This window comes from Triturus cristatus, chromosome 11 (assembly GCF_964204655.1).
Source record: "Triturus cristatus chromosome 11, aTriCri1.1, whole genome shotgun sequence".
NCBI classification, from domain to species: Eukaryota; Metazoa; Chordata; class Amphibia; order Caudata; family Salamandridae; genus Triturus; species Triturus cristatus.
In genome coordinates, this window is record NC_140594.1 from 849400377 (window position 1) to 849420706 (window position 20330).

The following is a 20330-nucleotide window of genomic DNA, read 5'->3' on the forward strand; positions in this document are numbered from 1 at the left end:
CCCCGCCCTCCACCCCACCCCCTCCAAATTTTTTAGGTCTCGCTGAGCCCAGCATCCTTGCCAAGTCTAAGCAACACTGCCATGGTTGACATGGACAGCTTACAAATGTTACCGGGTGACTGCATTTCTCTCCTAACCTCTAGAGATGACCTGTTAGCCATAGTATGCTAATCTAGAAGTATTCACACAGCCCAGCCGCTGCTGAGTAGTTGCAACATTAGCTATTCTTTTTCACATGGCCTACGTTTCAAGTCAGCTATTCTTTGAAAGGAAATATATTTGTGTTCTAAGACAAATGTAATTGTATGCGCACTGACACAAAAAACAGCGCACCCCTGAGATCTTGCTGTTTTGAGTAGACTGACGTAATCACTAACCTAAGTAATGCAGTGCTTATTCTGCCACATTTGTCTACACTGTTCGTGTGCACAGAGGTTTCTGGTTCCCTCTGCTGTTGCTCGCCCCCCTCTTCCACTTTAATTTCCTGTTTAATTTCCGTGTGAACACCGGTGGGCTACTCCAGATTTCCGGCCGGAAACCGAACAAGAACTGGCAATGTCAATAGGTATGTACGCACCGAGAATGCCCCCATTGACCGATTCATTTTTGCACTCATCCACTAACCCATCTGTAATAAAACACACAAACTCAACAAACATATGGAAGACTAATTGGAAGATTAAAAGTAGGTAAAAGGAAAATATCGCTGCCTAAAGAGTATGCTTGCAGTTGAAAACGTGGAAAGCCATCTTGCAGTGATATTGTACATAGTGTGTTGTTAGCCGCATCTTACATCAATGGCTGCACCTCCTCTCCAGTTGCTTGATGCATTTGAGGTCCTTCTAACTGAAGGGCTGACGCCGAAAATCAAATATCGCTAAGGAAAAACCTGAAAAAGTGAGTGCAGACTTCAGCCAGTTATTAGTGTGACGCCATAGTGACATCCCCTGAAAGCTCCTCTCATAGAACTTTTTTTTACAGGAAAATACTTCAAAGTGTAATGCAGAGCAGGCTGGATTTTTTCCTTGCTCCGGTAAGGCTTCACTTCTCCCACAAAGCCATAATTATCTGCTATTAAGTAGAGGAAGAAATAACTAATTCAATCTACACTGCTAGGCGATTACCTGTTGCTCTACAAATACAATCTAGAAGTTGAATTTTCTCTAAAATTGTTACTTTTGAACCTGCTGCGAAAACAAGTTCTATTCTCCTCAATCATTGAGGTGTGGCCAGCCCTTTCCGTTTGTGTGCCTGTTAGATGCCTGGCATGATGTGGCCAGGCATCCCACTATAGAACACTCAGTACCAGTGTGTATCCAGGTTTGCCCTCCTATTATCCAGTGAAGTCCGTGATGCACCTCTTCTCTTTCCAGACTTCAGTCAATGCCATGGTGTCCCGTAGCTGTTCCCCTAGGCGCAGTTAACTCAATTCTTTTTTTTCTGTCTCCTGGTGACAGGATATTGGAGCTCTGAGCTTGGCCTTATTTAAGGTTTTCTTCCCTTCAAAACACCCAGGATCTTTTTAAAATTAGTTCTCTAGACATTCTTTAAGACTAGGGGTATTTTGCTATATTTTTCAAGAATATTTGAATTATTTTGCAAAATTGCATTGCTTTTTACTAATTGCGCAGATTGTCAGATAGAGGACTCAAACAGACTCTCATTGACTCTGTAGCCTCTGTTTGCCAGATTCTCATGATCTCAGAAGATGCAGTCGCTGCAGCTCCCTCTCTAGGCACACCGAAAGAGCTTAAAATGTGTCTATATGGACAAGAAGAAAGACAAAAAGGCAGGAAACATCTAATGGAGACCCATCAGCGGTGCGAGGAGACTATACCAGTGCCCCTATCCTACTTTCTGAGGATTCTCGTAGGGGGAGAGCCAAAAAAGAGAGAGGCCCCAAAACTACTTCCTTATAGTTCTCAGATCGCATTCTTTTGTTTGCTTCTGTTTGTTTTTCAGAAGTTTTCAGTCCACCTTCCCACCTGAGCCCAGTCTATTAACTAATAGTCCTGTCAATCTCAGCGAGACCATTAATGTTTACAAAGCTAAGTCTTAGAAAACTAGTAAAATACTCAATCCATCGTGAAATTCAAGGAGATCCTATTGACCTCTAATGGTGGTTTAGTATTTATCGTGGACTATGAGCTTACTCCGAACACAGATCCGGCTCTTAAAGACCTGGTCCCAGACCTTACAAATCCTTATAGATCCTAAATAAAACATGCATTGGCATAGCCAATAGGTCTCGCTTTGGGGACCTTATAAGTATTTAGTTATGCAGCACAATATCCTTGGTGCAACAACATCAACATTTGCATGGCTAAACACTTATAAAGTCCCAAAAGCGAGACCTATTGGCTATGCCAATGCTTGTTTTTCTTAGACCTTCATTTGACGGATAACCTTAATACTTTCAAGGAAGGAGCTAAAGTGGATGAGCCTTTTTGGGGGGGTGGGGGGAGGGGGTAACGTTTTGTGAAGATTCGTCATACTGCAGCAACATTGAAAGCAAACCAAAAAATGCTTTTCCTACGGAAACCGTCCTATCTACAACTACCCAGTGGCGACCATCACTGGGTAAAAGTGTGTGTGTGTGTGTGTGTGTGTGTGTAAATGTAAATTGATACTTGCATAGCGCACTACTCACCCGCAAGGGTCTCAAGGCGCTTGTACGAATACCGCTGTGGAACCCATCCTGGCTTTCCCTGTGAGGCGTCCACTCCTGGGCACCCCCAAGGTGGAGGCCCGGCATCCTTAGCGTTGTGGAGATTAAGCAAGCTATTGCCCAGAGTGGGACTCCATGATTGGAATGGCACCGAGGCGAGAATTATCAGGTCCGTGGAATTTTTGAGCCCAAGACCCGCCGAGGCGGGGAATTGAACCCTGGTCCCAGGCTAGACCTCTGCATCAGGGTCTGCCGCGTGTGTGTGTGTGTGTGTCCTGCTCCAATCATTGAGCCACTGTGTGTGTGTCCTGCTCCAATCATTGAGCCACTGTGTGTGTGCCGCTCCAATCATTGAGCCACTGTGTGTGTGTGCCGCTCCAATCATTGAGCCACTGTGTGTGTGTGCCGCTCCAATCATTGAGCCGCTGTGTGTGTGTGCCGCTCCAATCATTGAGCCGCTGTGTGTGTGTGTGTGTGCCGCTCCAATCATTGAGCCACTGTGTGTGTTTTCAAATGTTATTCGCCATCACTCAATGATTTCGTCCTATGTGAAAGCAGAGGAATGCTTTTTAAAATGCCTCCCTGAGTAAAATAATTTGTGTAAACACAGTACAAAAACTCTCTCACATAAATGTTGCACCTCTTTTGAAACTGCATACTAATTGTTTTACAGTTTCAGGCTTACCATGCGTTCAGTAATAGGAAGCTAACCTTGCCATTGAGATGCACCTCTACATATCAGTACTGTAATTTGATTATTTACACGTCTCAAAAAGAGTTACTTTAGGATTAAAGTCATCAACGGTAAAAAAGAGATCCAATTTGTTCAAGTGAAGCTCTGAAAACAAGGCCTGTGAAATAACAGTTGCTTTGAAAACTGTGTCTCTGATGAATTTTGAGGAACGAAATATTTTCACTTCCACCTCGTTTGATTTACATTTCAGTAGCCATGTTTTTATTTACTTTTGAAGATGACATTCATTACCTGGGGCATCAATTTGGGATGCTTAACCATAGGGTACATTTGTCATCAATTTTAATGCTTGAAAAGTATTACAAGAACATTTTTAATCCATTTGAGCTGGAAACACTTTGTTTTCTTTAATCGTTAAATAATGCGGTGGATGGTGATTATGTAGTGTCGCAAATGTACATACTTCTAAATCCCATTATTATTATTTTTTCTTTTTAGGATTTTTTGATTACTCAGCTAATTGGGAAAGACCTCTTTGATCTCTGGACTGTTTCAAACCCCATGGGGTTACTCGTAGAAGAATTGGCTAAATGCAATGTTTCTGCACCAGAACCTCGACTCACCAGGCAGTCAGCAGCCAGCACAGTGCTACCAGTGTTCTTCGTGGGATTGTACTGGTGAGTGCCGTTGTCATTTACAACCAGCGGTTTTGTGCAGTTGAATGCAATGTCAGTTTTGTCCTTACCTGCGTAGACTTTGCAAATCTTATGCTTTTTGAAAGATCTATATTGTAATGTGTTTTTTTGTTTTCTTCATGTTTTCTAATGAAAATAAACATCCAATCTGCTGGGAGATGGTGAAAGGTTTGAAATGGCATTTTTATTTGCTACGTCAAACAGTATAACCTTATTATAAAATAAATAATGCAAATAATATCCATATAATACTGCAAAGTAGCTTAAAAAATATGGTGATGTCGCAGCTTGAACACATTGGATTTTAAGTTACATTATTTTTAAATGGAGTATTTTTGTATGGAGGCTGAGAGTCAAATAGCTCCAGAGGGCAGTGTGGCATCTTGCGATAAGGGATGGTGTCCTACCGTACAGCGTTTGGGTATAAAACTGGGTGCAGATTAGAGGCAGGTCAGCATTGCTGTGCCCAAAGGGATTTAGTTTGTTTCCGGTGGATGTAGTTCATGTCCTGAGTCAGGCTTTGTGTATGGTATGAGTGGGTTGAGCATTCTGTAGAGTAAGATGATGTCTGAAGAATGGCTAGAAGTTTGGAGAAAGACCGAGAGACAGAGCCATTTTGTTGAAGAAAAGTATTGCAAAATATAGGATGCTTTCTTGTTCCTAGATTTGTGTAGCTTCTGGATTTCCAGCCTTGCTAGATCAGTTCTCTTCTCATATGGACACACATGGATGTCCATAATTTGCCCTCTTAAGTATACTACTGTAGGTAAGTGCAGGAGGAGTGTATCTACAGTTACTAGTAACAAGCAAACTGTCTTTAAAAGACAGCTTAAAAAAAGAGGTCGGCGACAGATGCAGCATTTACTAGGTACTGGTTTCTTGGTGTTCAAGGCTTTGTTCATGATACACTATTTTTGTGAAAGGCACTGCAGTTTTTATATATTTCATAGTGTGACTCGTGGTTATAGTTCGTTTGAACTGCATTTAGGCCTCACCTAGATAGCTCATGCGCAGTCTCTTCAAGACTTTTTGTTTGCTATCAGTGAGGTTACAGCCTGTCCATTACTTATCATTGGTTGGCCTGCTAAATGCTCCCATGGAGCATGGCCCAAGTACTTGTGTCCTTCCACTGCTTCTCTTGTGGGAGCTACATCTTTCTTAAGCTCTAACCAGCCTTTGCGAGTGCACTTCTGCCACATCCTGCGTTCATAAACCGTTCTCATTTTCTGCTTGTCAGTGCGAGACTGCTTTTTTCGCTACGAGGGGACCTTGTCCACATACTGAGTTTTATTTTATTATTTTTAACTTTAAGCAGTCCTCCTATTCATCATTATATGTTATAAGTGCGTGGCGTCTTCTTTCTTTACCTTTAGTGCACTACGAATACATCCTAGTCCTGTTGCTCTGTCTCTTGCTGTCAATCAAACACTCTCCATCCACTTCTCAGTGAAATTCCACTGCCTCTAATTCCTGTTGTCCATCCTCCTTTGTGTTTAGCCAGCCCTCCCTAGTCTTGCTGTTGCAATACTTGAGTTCATTTTAACTAAAAAGAAAGTTCCCACATTCTTTTAGTTGCTTGCAGATGCATTTTGCTTCTGGGTTCTTTATTTTTCAGACTGCGTTTTCACTCAAATTCTACTTTTTCTTTTAATGGTAAAGAATCCAAAGGGGGGAAAAAAAGAAAAAGGGGGATGGATGTCATCATGAGGTTGCCCCAGGACGCCTGGCAACCGGTGCCTCTGTAATCTGTGCCACGGGCCGCCGCCATCACCATTCTCAGCTAGCAGATGTAAGGTCAAGGCAGCTCAGCTATTGAAGTATGCAAAGCACAAAGGAGCGTGTAATAAAGACACTCATATGGCTTGTAACGGTTCTCCCTTTTCGTCACTTTGTGTTCAGCAACCCTTGTCTTTTAAATGTACAGCAGCCTATCTTTATCTTCTATGCAGCCTGTTCCAAAGTCCAGACACAGGACAATGCAGAACTACGTCCTGGCCAGAGTAAACTGCTACCTGCGCTCATAATTTAGTTGCAGTTGTCTTTAGGTGTCTCTTAAAGACAGTTTGCTTGTTACTGGTAACTGTAGATACACTCCTCCCGCACTTACCTACAGAAGTGCGCTTAAGAGGGCAAATTATGGTCATCCATACGTGTTCACATGAGTAGAGTAGGTATCAAGATGGTGCTATTTGCTCAATTCTGCCTCTTGTAGCTGAACTTATGACCTCACAACTGAACCCAGATGTATGGTAGTAGGAAACTGGTGATGTCACAAGCATTATATGCACTTACCGAAAAGATTCTTTGCTTCGGTGTATGAGGCTCTTGGGACTGTGAAGCACATAAACTGACTGTAGTTTTTGTTTTGTACATGCTTATCTGATGAACTGCAGGCCCAGTCAGATCAAAACTAAAATGTTGAGAAAGTTAAAAAAAAAAAGTTGAGCCAGCAATTAACGCACACCTCACAGCAAGTCTGCGAGAATTCTAGCACAAGTTTACTATGCACAGACCTGCCTTTTTACGAAAACACTGCTAAAATAGGCTAAACCAAAAGCTCACCCACTTGGTAGCTTGGCACAAGAAGTTAGGGCTATCCCAGAGGCAATGCGTAAAGCATTTGTATGTACACACACACTAACACAGGGAAAACGCTACAAAAGGGCACCACACCAGTTTAGAAAACTAACCAATATTTATCTGAATATAACAAGACAAAAACAACAAAAATCCATCAGACTTAAGCAAAGATATCACTTTTAAAAGGTTCAAAATGGTTCAGTCAATTGGAAACTATAGTTGCGACACTTATCGCAAAGTACCTGGGATGCATCAAAATCAAAGACCAGGGGGGTGGGGGGGGGAGATAGCGGCAGCTGATATCTATTCATACTATGTTGCGTCTCTCATCCCTGTAATTAACGAATGGTGGTATAATTCTCCTACTGATCCGGCATATGCTATTGAGCACGCTGCAATGGAACCAAATCCCTCTGCTCCACTTGTTATGTAGCTCCACACGGCTCGACCATCTACCACCGGCTCGTAGAGTAGCCATACAGTTATGGAGGGCCAAGACCAGACAAATGAGGTGGAGAGGGAAACTTACTCGACACCCCCCCCCCCCTCCCCCCCCCCCCCCCAGCATGGTACACAACTCCGAACAGACCTGGTAGGGATTTCGACCCTTGGGGACGTATTAAGTGGCACTATCTTTAAATCATTTCAACAATTGCAGACCGGCTTTGACCTCCAAGTCCTAATTTTTTTTAATTTTTACAGCTCCGTCACGAACTCTCCCCCCAGATCCGAAATATAGAGGCTCTCCCCGAGTTCCAGCCGTTGGAAGGCCGACTGCTTATGGGGGACCTTGGATTACACAAAATGAAACAAATATATCAAACACTGATATGACAAACTCCCAACACTCTCGACAAAACCTGACTGGCCTGGAAGGCAGACATTCCTGAATTAACGGATGACGATTGGGCTGAAGCAATAGACAACCCAAGGGGCGCGGCAGTCTCCACACGCTACAGGTTCATCCAGTTCAAATATTTACATAGGGTATATTACACTAGGGTATGACTTTGGCGAATGGGGGGCACCCAGTCCCCGGTGTGTTTACGGTGCGGCAGGGAGGATGGGTCCTTCCTACATACGGTGTGGACCTGCACGGCCCTGCAGCCCTTTCCGGTCATGTCTTAGAGGTGCTGGGGTGGGTGCTTCCACTTGACCCACGGCTGTTTTTATTGCACTCCACTGAAGACATCAGGGGAAACCGCTGTAAACAGCATCTGCTGTTCCTTGCCCTTACTATCGCCAAGAGGGACATCGCACAGGGGTGGAAGGTGTCCTCTCCCCCGACTATAGGCAAATGGAAGGACGAATTAGATAAATGTATGGGAGCTGAGATTGCAGTCTTTGAGGCCCGGGGTTGCCCCAGGAAAAACCGCAAGATTTGGACACGATGGGCGACATATCACGGAATTGACTTACCCCACCCTTGCCCGAGGAGGACCCATGAGTGGCACCCCCCGATCCCTGACTGGTATCACCCCATGCTATTTCGTCTGATTGTCTTATTGCCTTGTTGTAATGTATATTTTGAATCTGCTGCATCATGTGCTATACCAAAGGGGGTGATAGACGGAGCGCTTGAGCAAATCAAACACTCACCCCCAGTCAACTGATCTGAGTTTAATTCATCATCATTCTTTAGCTTACTCCACCACCCCAGTTCAGACATAGCCATATCTATGGCCAAACCGGTCCTAGGATGCTTGTTTCTAGTCCAGGGAGGACCTGGCCTGGCTGTTCGGGCTGTACTGTTCTCATAGGGCACAGGGTCAAGACTGATTTGCATATGGGTTCAAACTGGAATGGCATGGTGAGCAAAAAAACGATGGATTTAGGCCCAGATCTCTGTACTGGGGTGAATGTATGACATTGTTCTGCATTCTGTCCATCAATAGTGCTTTTTGCATCATGTGCTATATCATGGAGATTGACCACTGTCTGCATATTGTTTTTATTATTGTTTTACCTGCATGTTTGGTGGGTAATGTTTGTCATCATGAAAATGGTTATCGATACAAAAATGATCCCTCTGCTCAGGCGTGTTATTGTAGGGCTAACGCCCGTTATACTGCAAAATAGCCAAATAAAATTTGTTATATTATAAAAAAACAAGCATTGGCATAGCCAATAGGTCTCGCCTTTGGGACCTTATAAGTGTTTAGCCATGCAACAGTTGCATAACTTAATACTTATAAGGTCCCAAAAGCGAGACCTATTGGCTATGCCAAGCGGCCGTGCGGCTGCGAAAGCGATCGCAATCGAGATCAAACATCAAAGCGGTCCTGCGGCCGCGAAAGTATTCGCGGTAAAGCGCGGCGCGCGAGCCCGCGCACATGCACTGTAGCTCTAGGCTGGCCTGGTAGCACTTTTTGGAGCCCTCTCAATAAGTCTCGCCAGACCAGCGCATGCGCTGGGTCAGGCGAGACCTAAAAATCGGAGACAAAGCACCATAAAAGCAAAGCAATGCGCTTATTCCTTGCTCCCATGGGAGTAGATACGTTGATTGTTTACTGCCAGGGCAGGCGATTAGTCGATTTCTTACTGCAGCACAGGGAAGGTGATACTTTGATTCCTTACTGTGAGGGGAGTTGATGCATACGTTGATTCCTTACTGTGAGGGGAGTTGATGCATTGATTTCTGGACACGCGGCACCAGTTCCTTATTGCTGGGCCACGTCGATGAAGAACTTAGTGCACAGGGGCGATGCATCAGAAGTCCACACGTGCTGGATCAATGTGGCGGGGCAGGCGCTGTGTCGATTTCCCAGCTGCAAAGTAGGCCATGCATCTATTTCTTCAGCCGCACAGCAGGGCATGCATCTGCTTCATAGCTGTGGCGAATCATTTATTTTTCAACCACAGAGGGGCTGCGTCTGTAAAAAAACAGGCGCTAGAGGTCTGTGCTTTGATTTTTGTAGTCCTTTGCAGCAAAAACCACCGCCAAGGACCCCAGAACTGGAATTGGCACCTGTTAGAAATGGAATCTCTGGTTGGCTAAAGCTTACGTCAAAGCCAGGCAGAGACCACCACTCTAGTCAGGGCAAGGGAGTTACACACCAAAGATAACCCCTGCTCACTCCCTTGGTAGCTTGGCACGAGCAGTCAGGCTTATCCCGGTGGCAATGTGGAAAGCATTTGCGCACGCACCCACAGCAACAACATTCCAGGCACACTACAAAAGGAACTCCACACAAGGTTCTATCAAAAATAGCCTTTGTATTCTCATAACGCATTAGAATAGTAAACACATAATATACATGGTGCCACCTGGCACTAGGTCATATTTACAAGGGATTATTTACACCTGACCGGGCCCACTGGACCACTGACAGAACCATCACAAAGCGAACTTAGTAAAAGTCATACATCTCATAACCGTACAACCAGTAACCACTGGTAATCACTGTACTTCGTTTCAGCCTGTAACATAAACTACATTATGCACAGTATCACATCAGGCGTGAATTACATTCTGCGCCAACCTCGCCAGCGTAAACACACTATGCAATCCTCTCAATTTAAAAAAAAAAAAAAAGTCTAAACGCATTAGACCCTCACCTCCTAAGCATAACTCACTTTAGGGGCATAAATCACACAGTGGAACATAATCTCACTAGCATAAACCATAATATGCGAACCAACCTCATACATAAAAATACATTTAGAGGTATCAAAACAGGGTGCATAAATCATACTACATGAATCACATTTCCTAGCACCACATAAATCACATTTAGCACATAGTCTCCTAAAAAGACCATAGTAGAGGCATTACTCACATTAGGGCCTAGCGCCCTATTTACCTCACTGGCCAACTGTCCATCTCAAAGGGGCTCAAATGCCCTGTGTCCAGAATGTCAGGGCTGCTGCCTAGCAGCGGAATCCAGAGTGCGCCACTGCGCAAACCTAAACGTAGCAGCTGCCCACTACTTGCTGGGCAGCTGGGAAACTCACTGGCACCTCTGTGCCTTCTGGACAGATAGGCAAACGTTGCAGCTGCCCGCGCTGGTGCGGCGCAGCTGGGGTAGGAGCACGAGCACCGACAATGTGCTCCGATCAGGGAGGCCGCCCCCCCCCTGGGGCCCTTAAAAACAAATAGCCCATCGTTGGAGAGCATTGGCTCTTGAAACTAAACATGCCCACAAAACGTGGTAGCTGCCCTCTAGCAAGCGGGGAAGCTGTAAATTAAACTAGGGGCCTGGCACATGGTGTCCTCCGGCCCCCATGTGGCATCTAAATAACCTTGCCCCCCATGTTGGAGCCACCCGGGCTCTGAACTAAACTCATGGCACACGTTGGAGCGGCCCGCTGCCAGACGGAGCCGCTCAGGCTCTGTTCCTTCCACAGGCACCAACACCCAGAGCCACTACGGAGCGCCACTCACCGGCTCTCCCTGGAGGCTGGACTCTCCCGGTCTTCTCTTTGCTTCACCCGGGCCCCCTCCTGGGACCCAGGACTCTTCAGCGGCGCTTGGGGCAACACGCGGGGCTCTCCCTCGGCCACGGGAGCCCCGCCAACCCGCCTCAGCCCTTCTCTTCTCCTGGCTTCACCCGGGCTCCTCATGGGACCCGGAACTTCATCACGGAGCCTGCGGGGCTCCGACCGGATCTCTGGTGGTGGGGCGGGACTTCCTCTCCTCGCTCCGCACCTGTCCCAGGCAAACGTGCCTGACTTCCTGGTCGGAAGGACTGGGCCGTAACGGTGATTTTGCGAAACAGGCAAATTGCAGGGTGGGCTCCCGCAAAGGCAGCCACAGCAGGGTGGACACCCGCAGCAAAAACAAACATTGAGCGGGGTAGGCACCCGCAAAACCAGCATACGGCGGGGTGGGCTCCCGCTCACCAGCAACAACAAAAGCGGATGAGGGGTAGGCTCCCTCTCAATTCACAATATGAGGCGGGGTGGGCACCCGCTCAAAGTGGCAATATGCGGGGTAGGCACCCGTGACAAATACAGCATAAGCGGGCTGGGCACACGTAATTCCGGCATCACGGGGTAATCCCTACTAGGGGGGATTCCCTCTCCAAAGGGGGGCTGCAGCACAGCGCTGCGCAGCCCACGCTTCTCCCTTTCAGGGGAATGTAGAATAAAGCGCTCCTCAGCAACAGAGAGCCAAGCGCTCTCCCAAGTAAAAGTAAAGCTCTCACAGGACACTAAGGAGCCACAGCTCCAGTAGCAGGCAAAGGTCCAGGAGAGGTTTCAGGGGCAGAGCTGGGCCCAGGGGCCAGCACCCAGGGCCCTCCAGCAGGGAGGCAGCCCCCATGGCGGTCCCTCCTGGGCCCCAGCAGCAGCAAGCCCCCTCCTCCGTCAGGATCAGGAACAGAACAGGAACCTTTTCATGGGGTCACAGCCCCTATATTTATATGCCCTTTCCTTTGTGTCACAGCACAGGGCTTGGGGATACCAGTCAGAACTGCTTTAGGGGAGCTTTGGAGCACTTTGTTGTGCTCAGCTCTTCTCTCCTTTGTCAGGTGGGGGCTCAGTGATTAGACACACCACAGGGGGCCGAGTCAGCATTGTGGAGGGAAGGCACAGTCCTATTCAGGTCCCAGGTGCAACTCCTCCCTCCCTCCCACCTGCAGATCTCTATTCACCATTGGGCTTACTCCCCCTGTCTCCTGGAGCCACCCACACCTCTCAGCTCCTGTCAATCACAAGCCAGACATGCCATTCACATCAGGCAGGCAGGCACACAGAAATGCCAACTTCTTAAAGTGGCATTTCTCCACCAGTCCCCATAAATCTGCACACACCATTGCGCAGCATTTATCCTCATGGGTTCATACATACTAAACTCGCCCCTGCACTCCTCATATACCAGGAATTACCATGGACACACACATTCCCCCATGCATTCCTATGGGAGGGCAGGCCAATCTCACCACACGCACTCGGAGCACGCACACACTTTACACTGGGCCACAGTGCTAAAGTGCCTCCCAGAGGCCTAAAATCACTACCACTATGTCAGAGCTTAAGGCAAAAAGTGCAGGGGTGAACCTCCCAAAAGGGCCAAGTCTAACAGCACCAATTTGCAGAAGGAGTTCAGGGGCGGTAGATGAAGTCTTTGATGGCCTTTAGACTTCTTAACAGGAGATGCGCGCACACCCAAGCCCTTGGAGAACCTTTGCACGGCAGGATGTAGAAAGCAAAGCCCAGGCCTCTCACTGCTCAAGACAGAAGCAGCAGGCCAACACATCAACACATCAAAGCACACAGTAAAGTGGTAGTCCATCCTGACAGCTTCTCCAGCTGTTCTGGGCAGTATGTCCTCTTAGCCCAGAAGTGTTCTGTAGTTAAGGTGTCACAGCACCAATACTTATACCAGTTTCTGCCGTTGAAGTAGCCACGCCCCCTCCGACATAAACGCACGCTGTTCTCGAGCGCTGCGTTTGCTTGCACCACATACAGCTCTTGAGGCACAGCCGGGAGCAGGGCACTGACAGCCCATTTTAAAACTATTGGGTTTAAATTGTCTTGGTTTCCTTTACTTTGCGCCGCATTTTTAACCTTCACCTACTCAGCAGAGTGCTTGCTGACGTAGGCTCAATTTTCCCTGCTGAAACGACGGGATTGGCCGGTCGCTAGGCCACGCCCACCTCCGTTTCTACGCCCCCTCCGACATAAACGCACGCTGTTCTCGAGCGCTGCGTTTGCTTGCACCACATACAGCTCTTGAGGCACAGCCGGGAGCAGGGCACTGACAGCCCATTTTAAAACTATTGGGTTTAAATTGTCTTGGTTTCCTTTACTTTGCGCCGCATTTTTAACCTTCACCTACTCAGCAGAGTGCTTGCTGACGTAGGCTCAATTTTCCCTGCTGAAACGACGGGATTGGCCGGTCGCTAGGCCACGCCCACCTCCGTAGCCACGCCCCCTCCGACATAAACGCACGCTGTTCTCGAGCGCTGCGTTTGCTTGCACCACATACAGCTCTTGAGGCACAGCCGGGAGCAGGGCACTGACAGCCCATTTTAAAACTATTGGGTTTAAATTGTCTTGGTTTCCTTTACTTTGCGCCGCATTTTTAACCTTCACCTACTCAGCAGAGTGCTTGCTGACGTAGGCTCAATTTTCCCTGCTGAAACGACGGGATTGGCCGGTCGCTAGGCCACGCCCACCTCCGTAGCCACGCCCCCTCAGGACCCCTCTGCTATATAGCATGTGTCCCCACCGGAAGCGCAGCGGACGAGCGCAGCGGGCGCGACGATGGCGCGCCGAAGGCGCGCCTAAGGCAAGCCCGTCTGCGCCCGTCCGCGAACGACCGGGGCGCGGGGCAGGACACTCTAGCTCCTCTACCATCGATATAGGCTCTGCTAAGAGAGTGGACCAGCTGAGATTCTGCTACTCTAGCGCGACTCTGCACAATTTGGGTAGGACCGCCAACAAACTTTGTTTACATGCCATTGACCCCAACTGTATCCCACAACACTGTCACATATGTAACTACTCCTTCAGCAAGGCTCCTCTATATAAGGCCCCTACACCCAAACTTAAAATGTTGCTGCTAAATTGTAGATCGATGGTAAAACACAAGACGGAATTGCGAGAGATACTACAATCACAAGATTATGATGTGCTGTTTCTCACAGAAACATGGTTAGACGATTCTTCAGCCCCTGACATCGTAGAGGCGATACCTTTGAGTTATAGCCTTTTAAGAATCGACAGACCTAAACTACGTGGAGGTGGAATTGCATTAATTTGCAAAAAGGAATTACAATGCACACTTACTGACACTGCTAATACCCATAGCGAATGTGGGACCTTCTCAATAAAAATGACCCCATTGATGACCATTACCGGCCTTCTTATATATCGTCCCCCTGGAAACGCTACTTCTTTCTGTAACCAGCTTATAGAATCAGCTACTCAATTAGCGATAAAACATCATAACTTCATGATTTTAGGTGATCTGAATCTTCATCTGGAAGATAATAATGCTAAAGAAGCCCAAATACTTAGAACTGCTTTACAGGCGATAGGAGTAACACTGCTATCAAACTCCCCCACGCATCAACAGGGACATCTTCTTGACCCAGTCTTTTCTACCTGGGAGGATATTGAAATGCTCCCCCCTACACCTATCATATGGTCTGACCACCACCGGATCACCTTTTATATTCCCATTAACAAGAGTAAGCTAGCCCCCAATAAACCCCTGTTCACTAAACGACGAAACTGGAAAAACTACACCCCGGAACGTATGATCAGTGAATTACAGAAACACACCCCGCCAATAGGACTCTCCTTACAAGATACCTGGAAGAATTATGAAACATGGCTGAGCAAGGCACTCGATACTATTGCACCGTGGACGTCTAAACCCCCCGTTAGAAGAACCAAATCTGAACCCTGGTATACAGAAAAATTAAAACTTGCGAAAATACACTGTAAAGTGACAGAACGCAAGTGGAGGAAAAATTACTCTCCCGAGCTTAAGGAACTATATAAACTAGAGTTAAAATCATACCAGAAAATGGTTAGAGAGGAGAAAAGTTCCTTTTACCAGACAAGAATTGAAGAGGCAACTAACCCCATGAAAGAACTTTTTAGCATTTATAAGGAACTTACAAACACCACTACCCTAGATATGCAGGACACATATTCTGATGACATATGCGATCAGATAGCTGACTTCTTTGTCAATAAAGTCGAGAAAATACATGCCACTTTTTCAAACCATGTCATAGAAGGGAAAGAACCACTCCCTATCCAAAAAACCACGCTCACACGTTTTATCACTCCTGACAAAGAAAAGTTGATCGGCATTATCATTAGTATCCACTCAGGATCCCCTAACGATGTGTGCCCTTTAGGTAAAATTAAAGACATTATGAACAACGGTCTTATTGATCATATCAGACACTTGATCACTTTGTCCTTTCAAGAATGCTACGTCCCAGAAGCATGGAAGACAGCACAAGTCATCCCTCTCAAAAAAAAACCAAACATTCCGGTTACTCAATATCAAAATCTTAGACCCATCTCCCTCTTGCCACAATGCGCTAAGATTATAGAAAAAATAGTCAATAAACAACTGATGACTTTTCTAGAAGAAGGAAACATACTTCATCCGACACAATCTGGTTTTAGACCTGGATACTCCACGGAGTCCGCGGTTCTTTACTCCACGGAGTGCATTCGCAAGATGGTAGATGAGGGGGAGACGGCTGCACTTGTCATGCTTGACTTAAGTGCAGCTTTCGACACTGTGCTTCATGACACCCTGTTGTCCCGACTATCAGACATTGGAGTAAGGGATCATGCCCTTGCCTGGTTTAAATCTTTTCTCTCCAAAAGATCTTTCCAAATACACTGCCCACCCTTCAAGTCATCTTCTCGCGACATCAGCTATGGGGTCCCACAGGGCTCTAGTTTGAGCCCTACCCTGTTCAACATCTATATGGAACCCCTAGCTCGAGTCGTAGAGAATTTTGGGGTGGGCATTGTCAGTTATGCTGACGACACCCAGCTCATGTTCAAACTCACCCCAGACAGCGAAAAATTTGCCACCAATTTTTCTAGCTGTATGGCAGCGGTCGCCACCTGGATGGATAATAACTGCCTCCGTTTGAATGGCGACAAAACGGAGGTGCTAGTGGTAGGGAAAAAAACCTCCATATGGTCCCAGGCTTGGTGGCCTACTACACTGGGCGATTGTCCTCACCCAGTCGAAATGGTCAAAAACCTAGGAATAATGATTGACTCGGATTTGTCGGGAAGAACACAAGTCAATAAAACAATTGGCAAATGTATGGGTACGTTAAAAATCCTGCGTAAGACTATTGATCTTGTTCCCATGGAAGCAAGGAAAACGTTAGTGCATGCATTGATAACGCCCCACCTGGATTATGGAAACGTTCTCCTTTTAGGTGCGAACCAAAAACAACTGCACCAGCTTCAATGCATTCAAAATGCGGCCGCCCGCATGGTACTAGGTTTACCAAAAAGAACATCCGCTACAGCAACCTTATCCAAGCTTCACTGGCTTCCAGTTAGAGAAAGAATCAGATTTAAGGCTCTCTGCTATGCCCACAGAATTGCACACAACAAAGGACCCACTTATTTGAGAAATCTTCTTACTATCCACCGCCCTACCAGAAACCTCAGATCCTCGGGTATGTCACAATTCAAACTTCCCCGGATCAATAGAGCAAGACTAGGCGGTCGCTCCTTTAGTTTTCTTGGAGCAAAGCATTGGAATGCCCTGCCAGTTCATCTGAGAATGGAACCATCAGAAATCCTCTTTAGAGCTAAACTAAAAACTCATCTCTTCCCTTATTAACATTTCCCTGTCTCTCTGTCTCGGTGAGCTGTAAGGAGTTTTTGTCAGCAATCAGCGCGGGGATACACAGTTGTGCAGCCATGCGCTTTATAAAACGCTTTATTATTATTATTATTATTATTATTGAAGTAGGCAAACTTCTAAGGAAAGTCTTTGTAGTGCACAAGACCCTGCCTTTCCCTGACCTGACTCCAGACACTACAGGGTTGACTGGCGTGGTCACTGTGATTACAGGGATATCAACCACTCCATTTTCAGTACACCAACAAAGCCGCCTTATGAACTTTAAGTAGCAAAAGGATCTCTGTGACAAAAGCAGTTACCCACTGAACTATCCACATAAAATGAAGTTCAGCAGTTTGCGTGCTATAGCTTCTTTGCAGGAGGCATATTAACCCTCTGCGCTACTTTATCATAAGTGGAAACTGCCACTAACTAAAAGATCTCTTTACAGTAGAAATGCTAAATCAAAACATAATCAATAAATATACAGTGACTATTGGACAAATTGTATGTGCGACGTTATAGATCGTAAAATATATGCTCCCTTCACATGTACTCAAGGAGTAGTGATTGTACTTGATTTGCACTATCTGTGTTCAAAACAAATAAAAATATTTTTGAAATGGCGCATACATTTTACTATGGGACGTAAGGGCAATTGGCATAGTACAGTTGTGTAAATACATAACGGCATGTACCTGAGGCATGACGGCTGATGAAACAAACGTAGTATGGGAAACTGTAAAGGTCATTCATAGCGGGCATATTACAAAACTTGCTAACTTAATTGTAATGCTGGAGTATGAATCTTGCTGTTCTGAACGGGTAATGCCCCTCCACTGATGGCTAGGCAGACCTGCAGGCTGTCAGTCTACGAAACATACTCAAAAACCGTCACAGTGTAATGCTCCAGGGAAATTGCTAACCTGAAACACTTTGAGGCAGAAAGAAGCAGCCGTAAAGCAAGTGCCACAATTCGGGACTGGCCCTACTGGAATTAAGGGCTCCGTCATAATAGCGATATATCTGAGGCAACAGTGGAATGTCGGAGTTTCCATTTTCACACGTCTTTCAGTGTGTAAATCGCGCACAATTCTTGTCATGAGAAACGTGGGAATCTGATTGGTATTGTCCAAACAGGGCATTTCATTTTGGTGCGATCTGATTAAGATGTGATTTTGAAATATTTGTAAGAGACTTACAGAAAGCTACAGAATAGTTATATCCACCTCCACTTGCACGCTCCCCTCGAAGACTAAGCCACTGATGAGGGCACCAAACTCAGGCCACTTATTCTAAGACCACAGCTGCTCCCTCTCAGTCCAGCAAGAGGTGCAACAATGAAACCAGTCATACCGCAACAATGCAACTGCCCGCGGTGCACGTGTGATCGAACCCGCCACCAAGTGATGTACAGGACAGGCATCGCGTTTTTACTGCCCCGCTGCGAAACAGTATCAGTCTGCGCTCTGCTGGATGGAGTCTCCAGGGATCTGAAACCCTTGTCTCACTGGAGACGCTATTAGTTGACCTTTTCAGAGATCATTGTTCCCGTGATATCACTGGTGGGTGTCTTTTGGTTTTGATGATATTGTTTCAAATATGCCATTCAACAAAGGTTAAAATAAATAGCAGTGGTCAGCACCGGGCACAGATTGCAAATTAAACAGGTAGCACAGTTGTGCAAAGAGTAGCAACTAAAATATGCAACACCGGAGTGTTTATTGAAAGTAATATAATACTCTGAGGTGTGACTAACCCATGAGTATGCTAAAAGAGCCGGAAGCTGTAAATTCCAGTGCAGAAGGCAGCAGAACCCCGACCCATGCTGTGCAACACAAGTAATAAATTTGTGGATTTATATAGCATGAGGGTATCCAGGCGCAGTCACAATTGATTCCCTCGACAGTCGCCGAAACCAGGCACCTCAACATGCCTGTGGGCAGGAGCATTTAGGCCAACAGAGCGCAGCTTGGAGGCCTTGAAAACCACCTCTACCGGCACAACTCACTGCCATAAATTATTACCGGCGCTGCCTCCTGACACGTGAGCCTGACATGGAACCAAGGGTCGACCTGAGGGACACAGCGTGTCCATCATGGCGACAAAGAGGTTTCAGTGCGTGCAGCCAGGGAAAGTAAAGCAAAAGAGAAGTGGGTAGTTTACCGCAGGTTGGTGCAGAAACCACCACAGCTGTTGCGTTGAAGCGGCATGAACTAAAGGAACTGTGTGAAAGGAACTCAGGAAGAGCTGACGCTCATCTCAGTCGCATGCTACATACGAGCTTATGTCATCTCAGATGAGGTGGAGCTCATTTGTACGTGCACACAGCTACTGCAGGACGCGGATTATCGTGGCCAGAGTAAAGTCTTTGTTTATCAAGCACCACTGTGCAGGCCAAACATAAAAAGGTTCCCCAAAAGCGCATGAAAGTACTTTGTCCTAGGGAAACTGGTAAGAGAAACACACAAGGAATACCTGATTTGGGTCAAGTTCGCGCTATTTATGAAATGGAGGAAAAGTAAGTGGTAAGCACAGGAACCGATCAAAACCAAGGGGGCCAGATGGAAGCCACTTTTAAGATTTATATTTAATACAGTAGATCTTACAAGCTCAGGGTAAGCGCTGTGCTGGCAAAGGCTAAAAATGCCCACCATCTGTTGTAGTATTTGTGTTTTTTAATGTCAACAGTTGTATAGCACTGTAAGGTTCGGATGCCTTCATTCTCTTTTCTTGAGGATTCCGTCATAGGCCAGAGTCCATTTTCTGCTAGTTTCAGTAGGGTTATCAGTAGTGTGTGTGGTTATTTAGTGCATTTGCTTGATTGTAAGGGTTGCTTGGTGTCTGCAGCCTAAGGTCTTTATCAATTTGGACATATGCCATTTGAAATGTATGTCTATTTCCTGGCTTCAGGTAGGTAGTTGAAACTGAGACAATGGTGTCTGTTCAGGGTCTATAACATCCTTCTAAATTAGACCAGTTTTTGATTGTTAGGTGGATATTGTTTTGGTGTTACATTGTGTTTTGGTGAAGTAAATAGTTTCATGGAGAGGCTGGAGTGCTATAGTGAGGTCTGATTATCTGAAGCCTATGGGCTGTAATGTATGTTTTTTTGTGTTCTTGTGGTTATGATTGCATTTTTATTATGCTTTAAAATATTGTGAGCTCAGTGATTCCTAGCTATATGCATTATCTGGATGATTATGCCTATGTGTAAACTGTTCCACTAATGTTTTATTTAATGTTGTTTATTACCTGGTGAAATATGCTGTTCTGTGCTTAGCCACTTGTAAATACCGTCTCATTCTGGCCGTGTCTCGATTTTGTTTTTAAAAAAAAAAAAATTTTTAAGTATACTTCCACTTGCAGATTGCTCTTCTCATGAATCTTTCAGTTGCCAGA

General features: G+C 46.0%; 1 protein-coding gene across 1 annotated transcript in view; it reads left to right on the forward strand.

Moving 5' to 3' along the window:
* MRPL44 (mitochondrial ribosomal protein L44) overlaps positions 1–20330 on the forward strand; it is a 44537-nt gene that overhangs the window by 13846 nt on the left and 10361 nt on the right. Inside the window, exon 3 of the mRNA XM_085634647.1 lies at positions 3861–4039. Coding sequence (XP_085490773.1) covers positions 3861–4039 — 179 coding nt within the window. The remainder of the gene's footprint in view (positions 1–3860; positions 4040–20330) is intronic.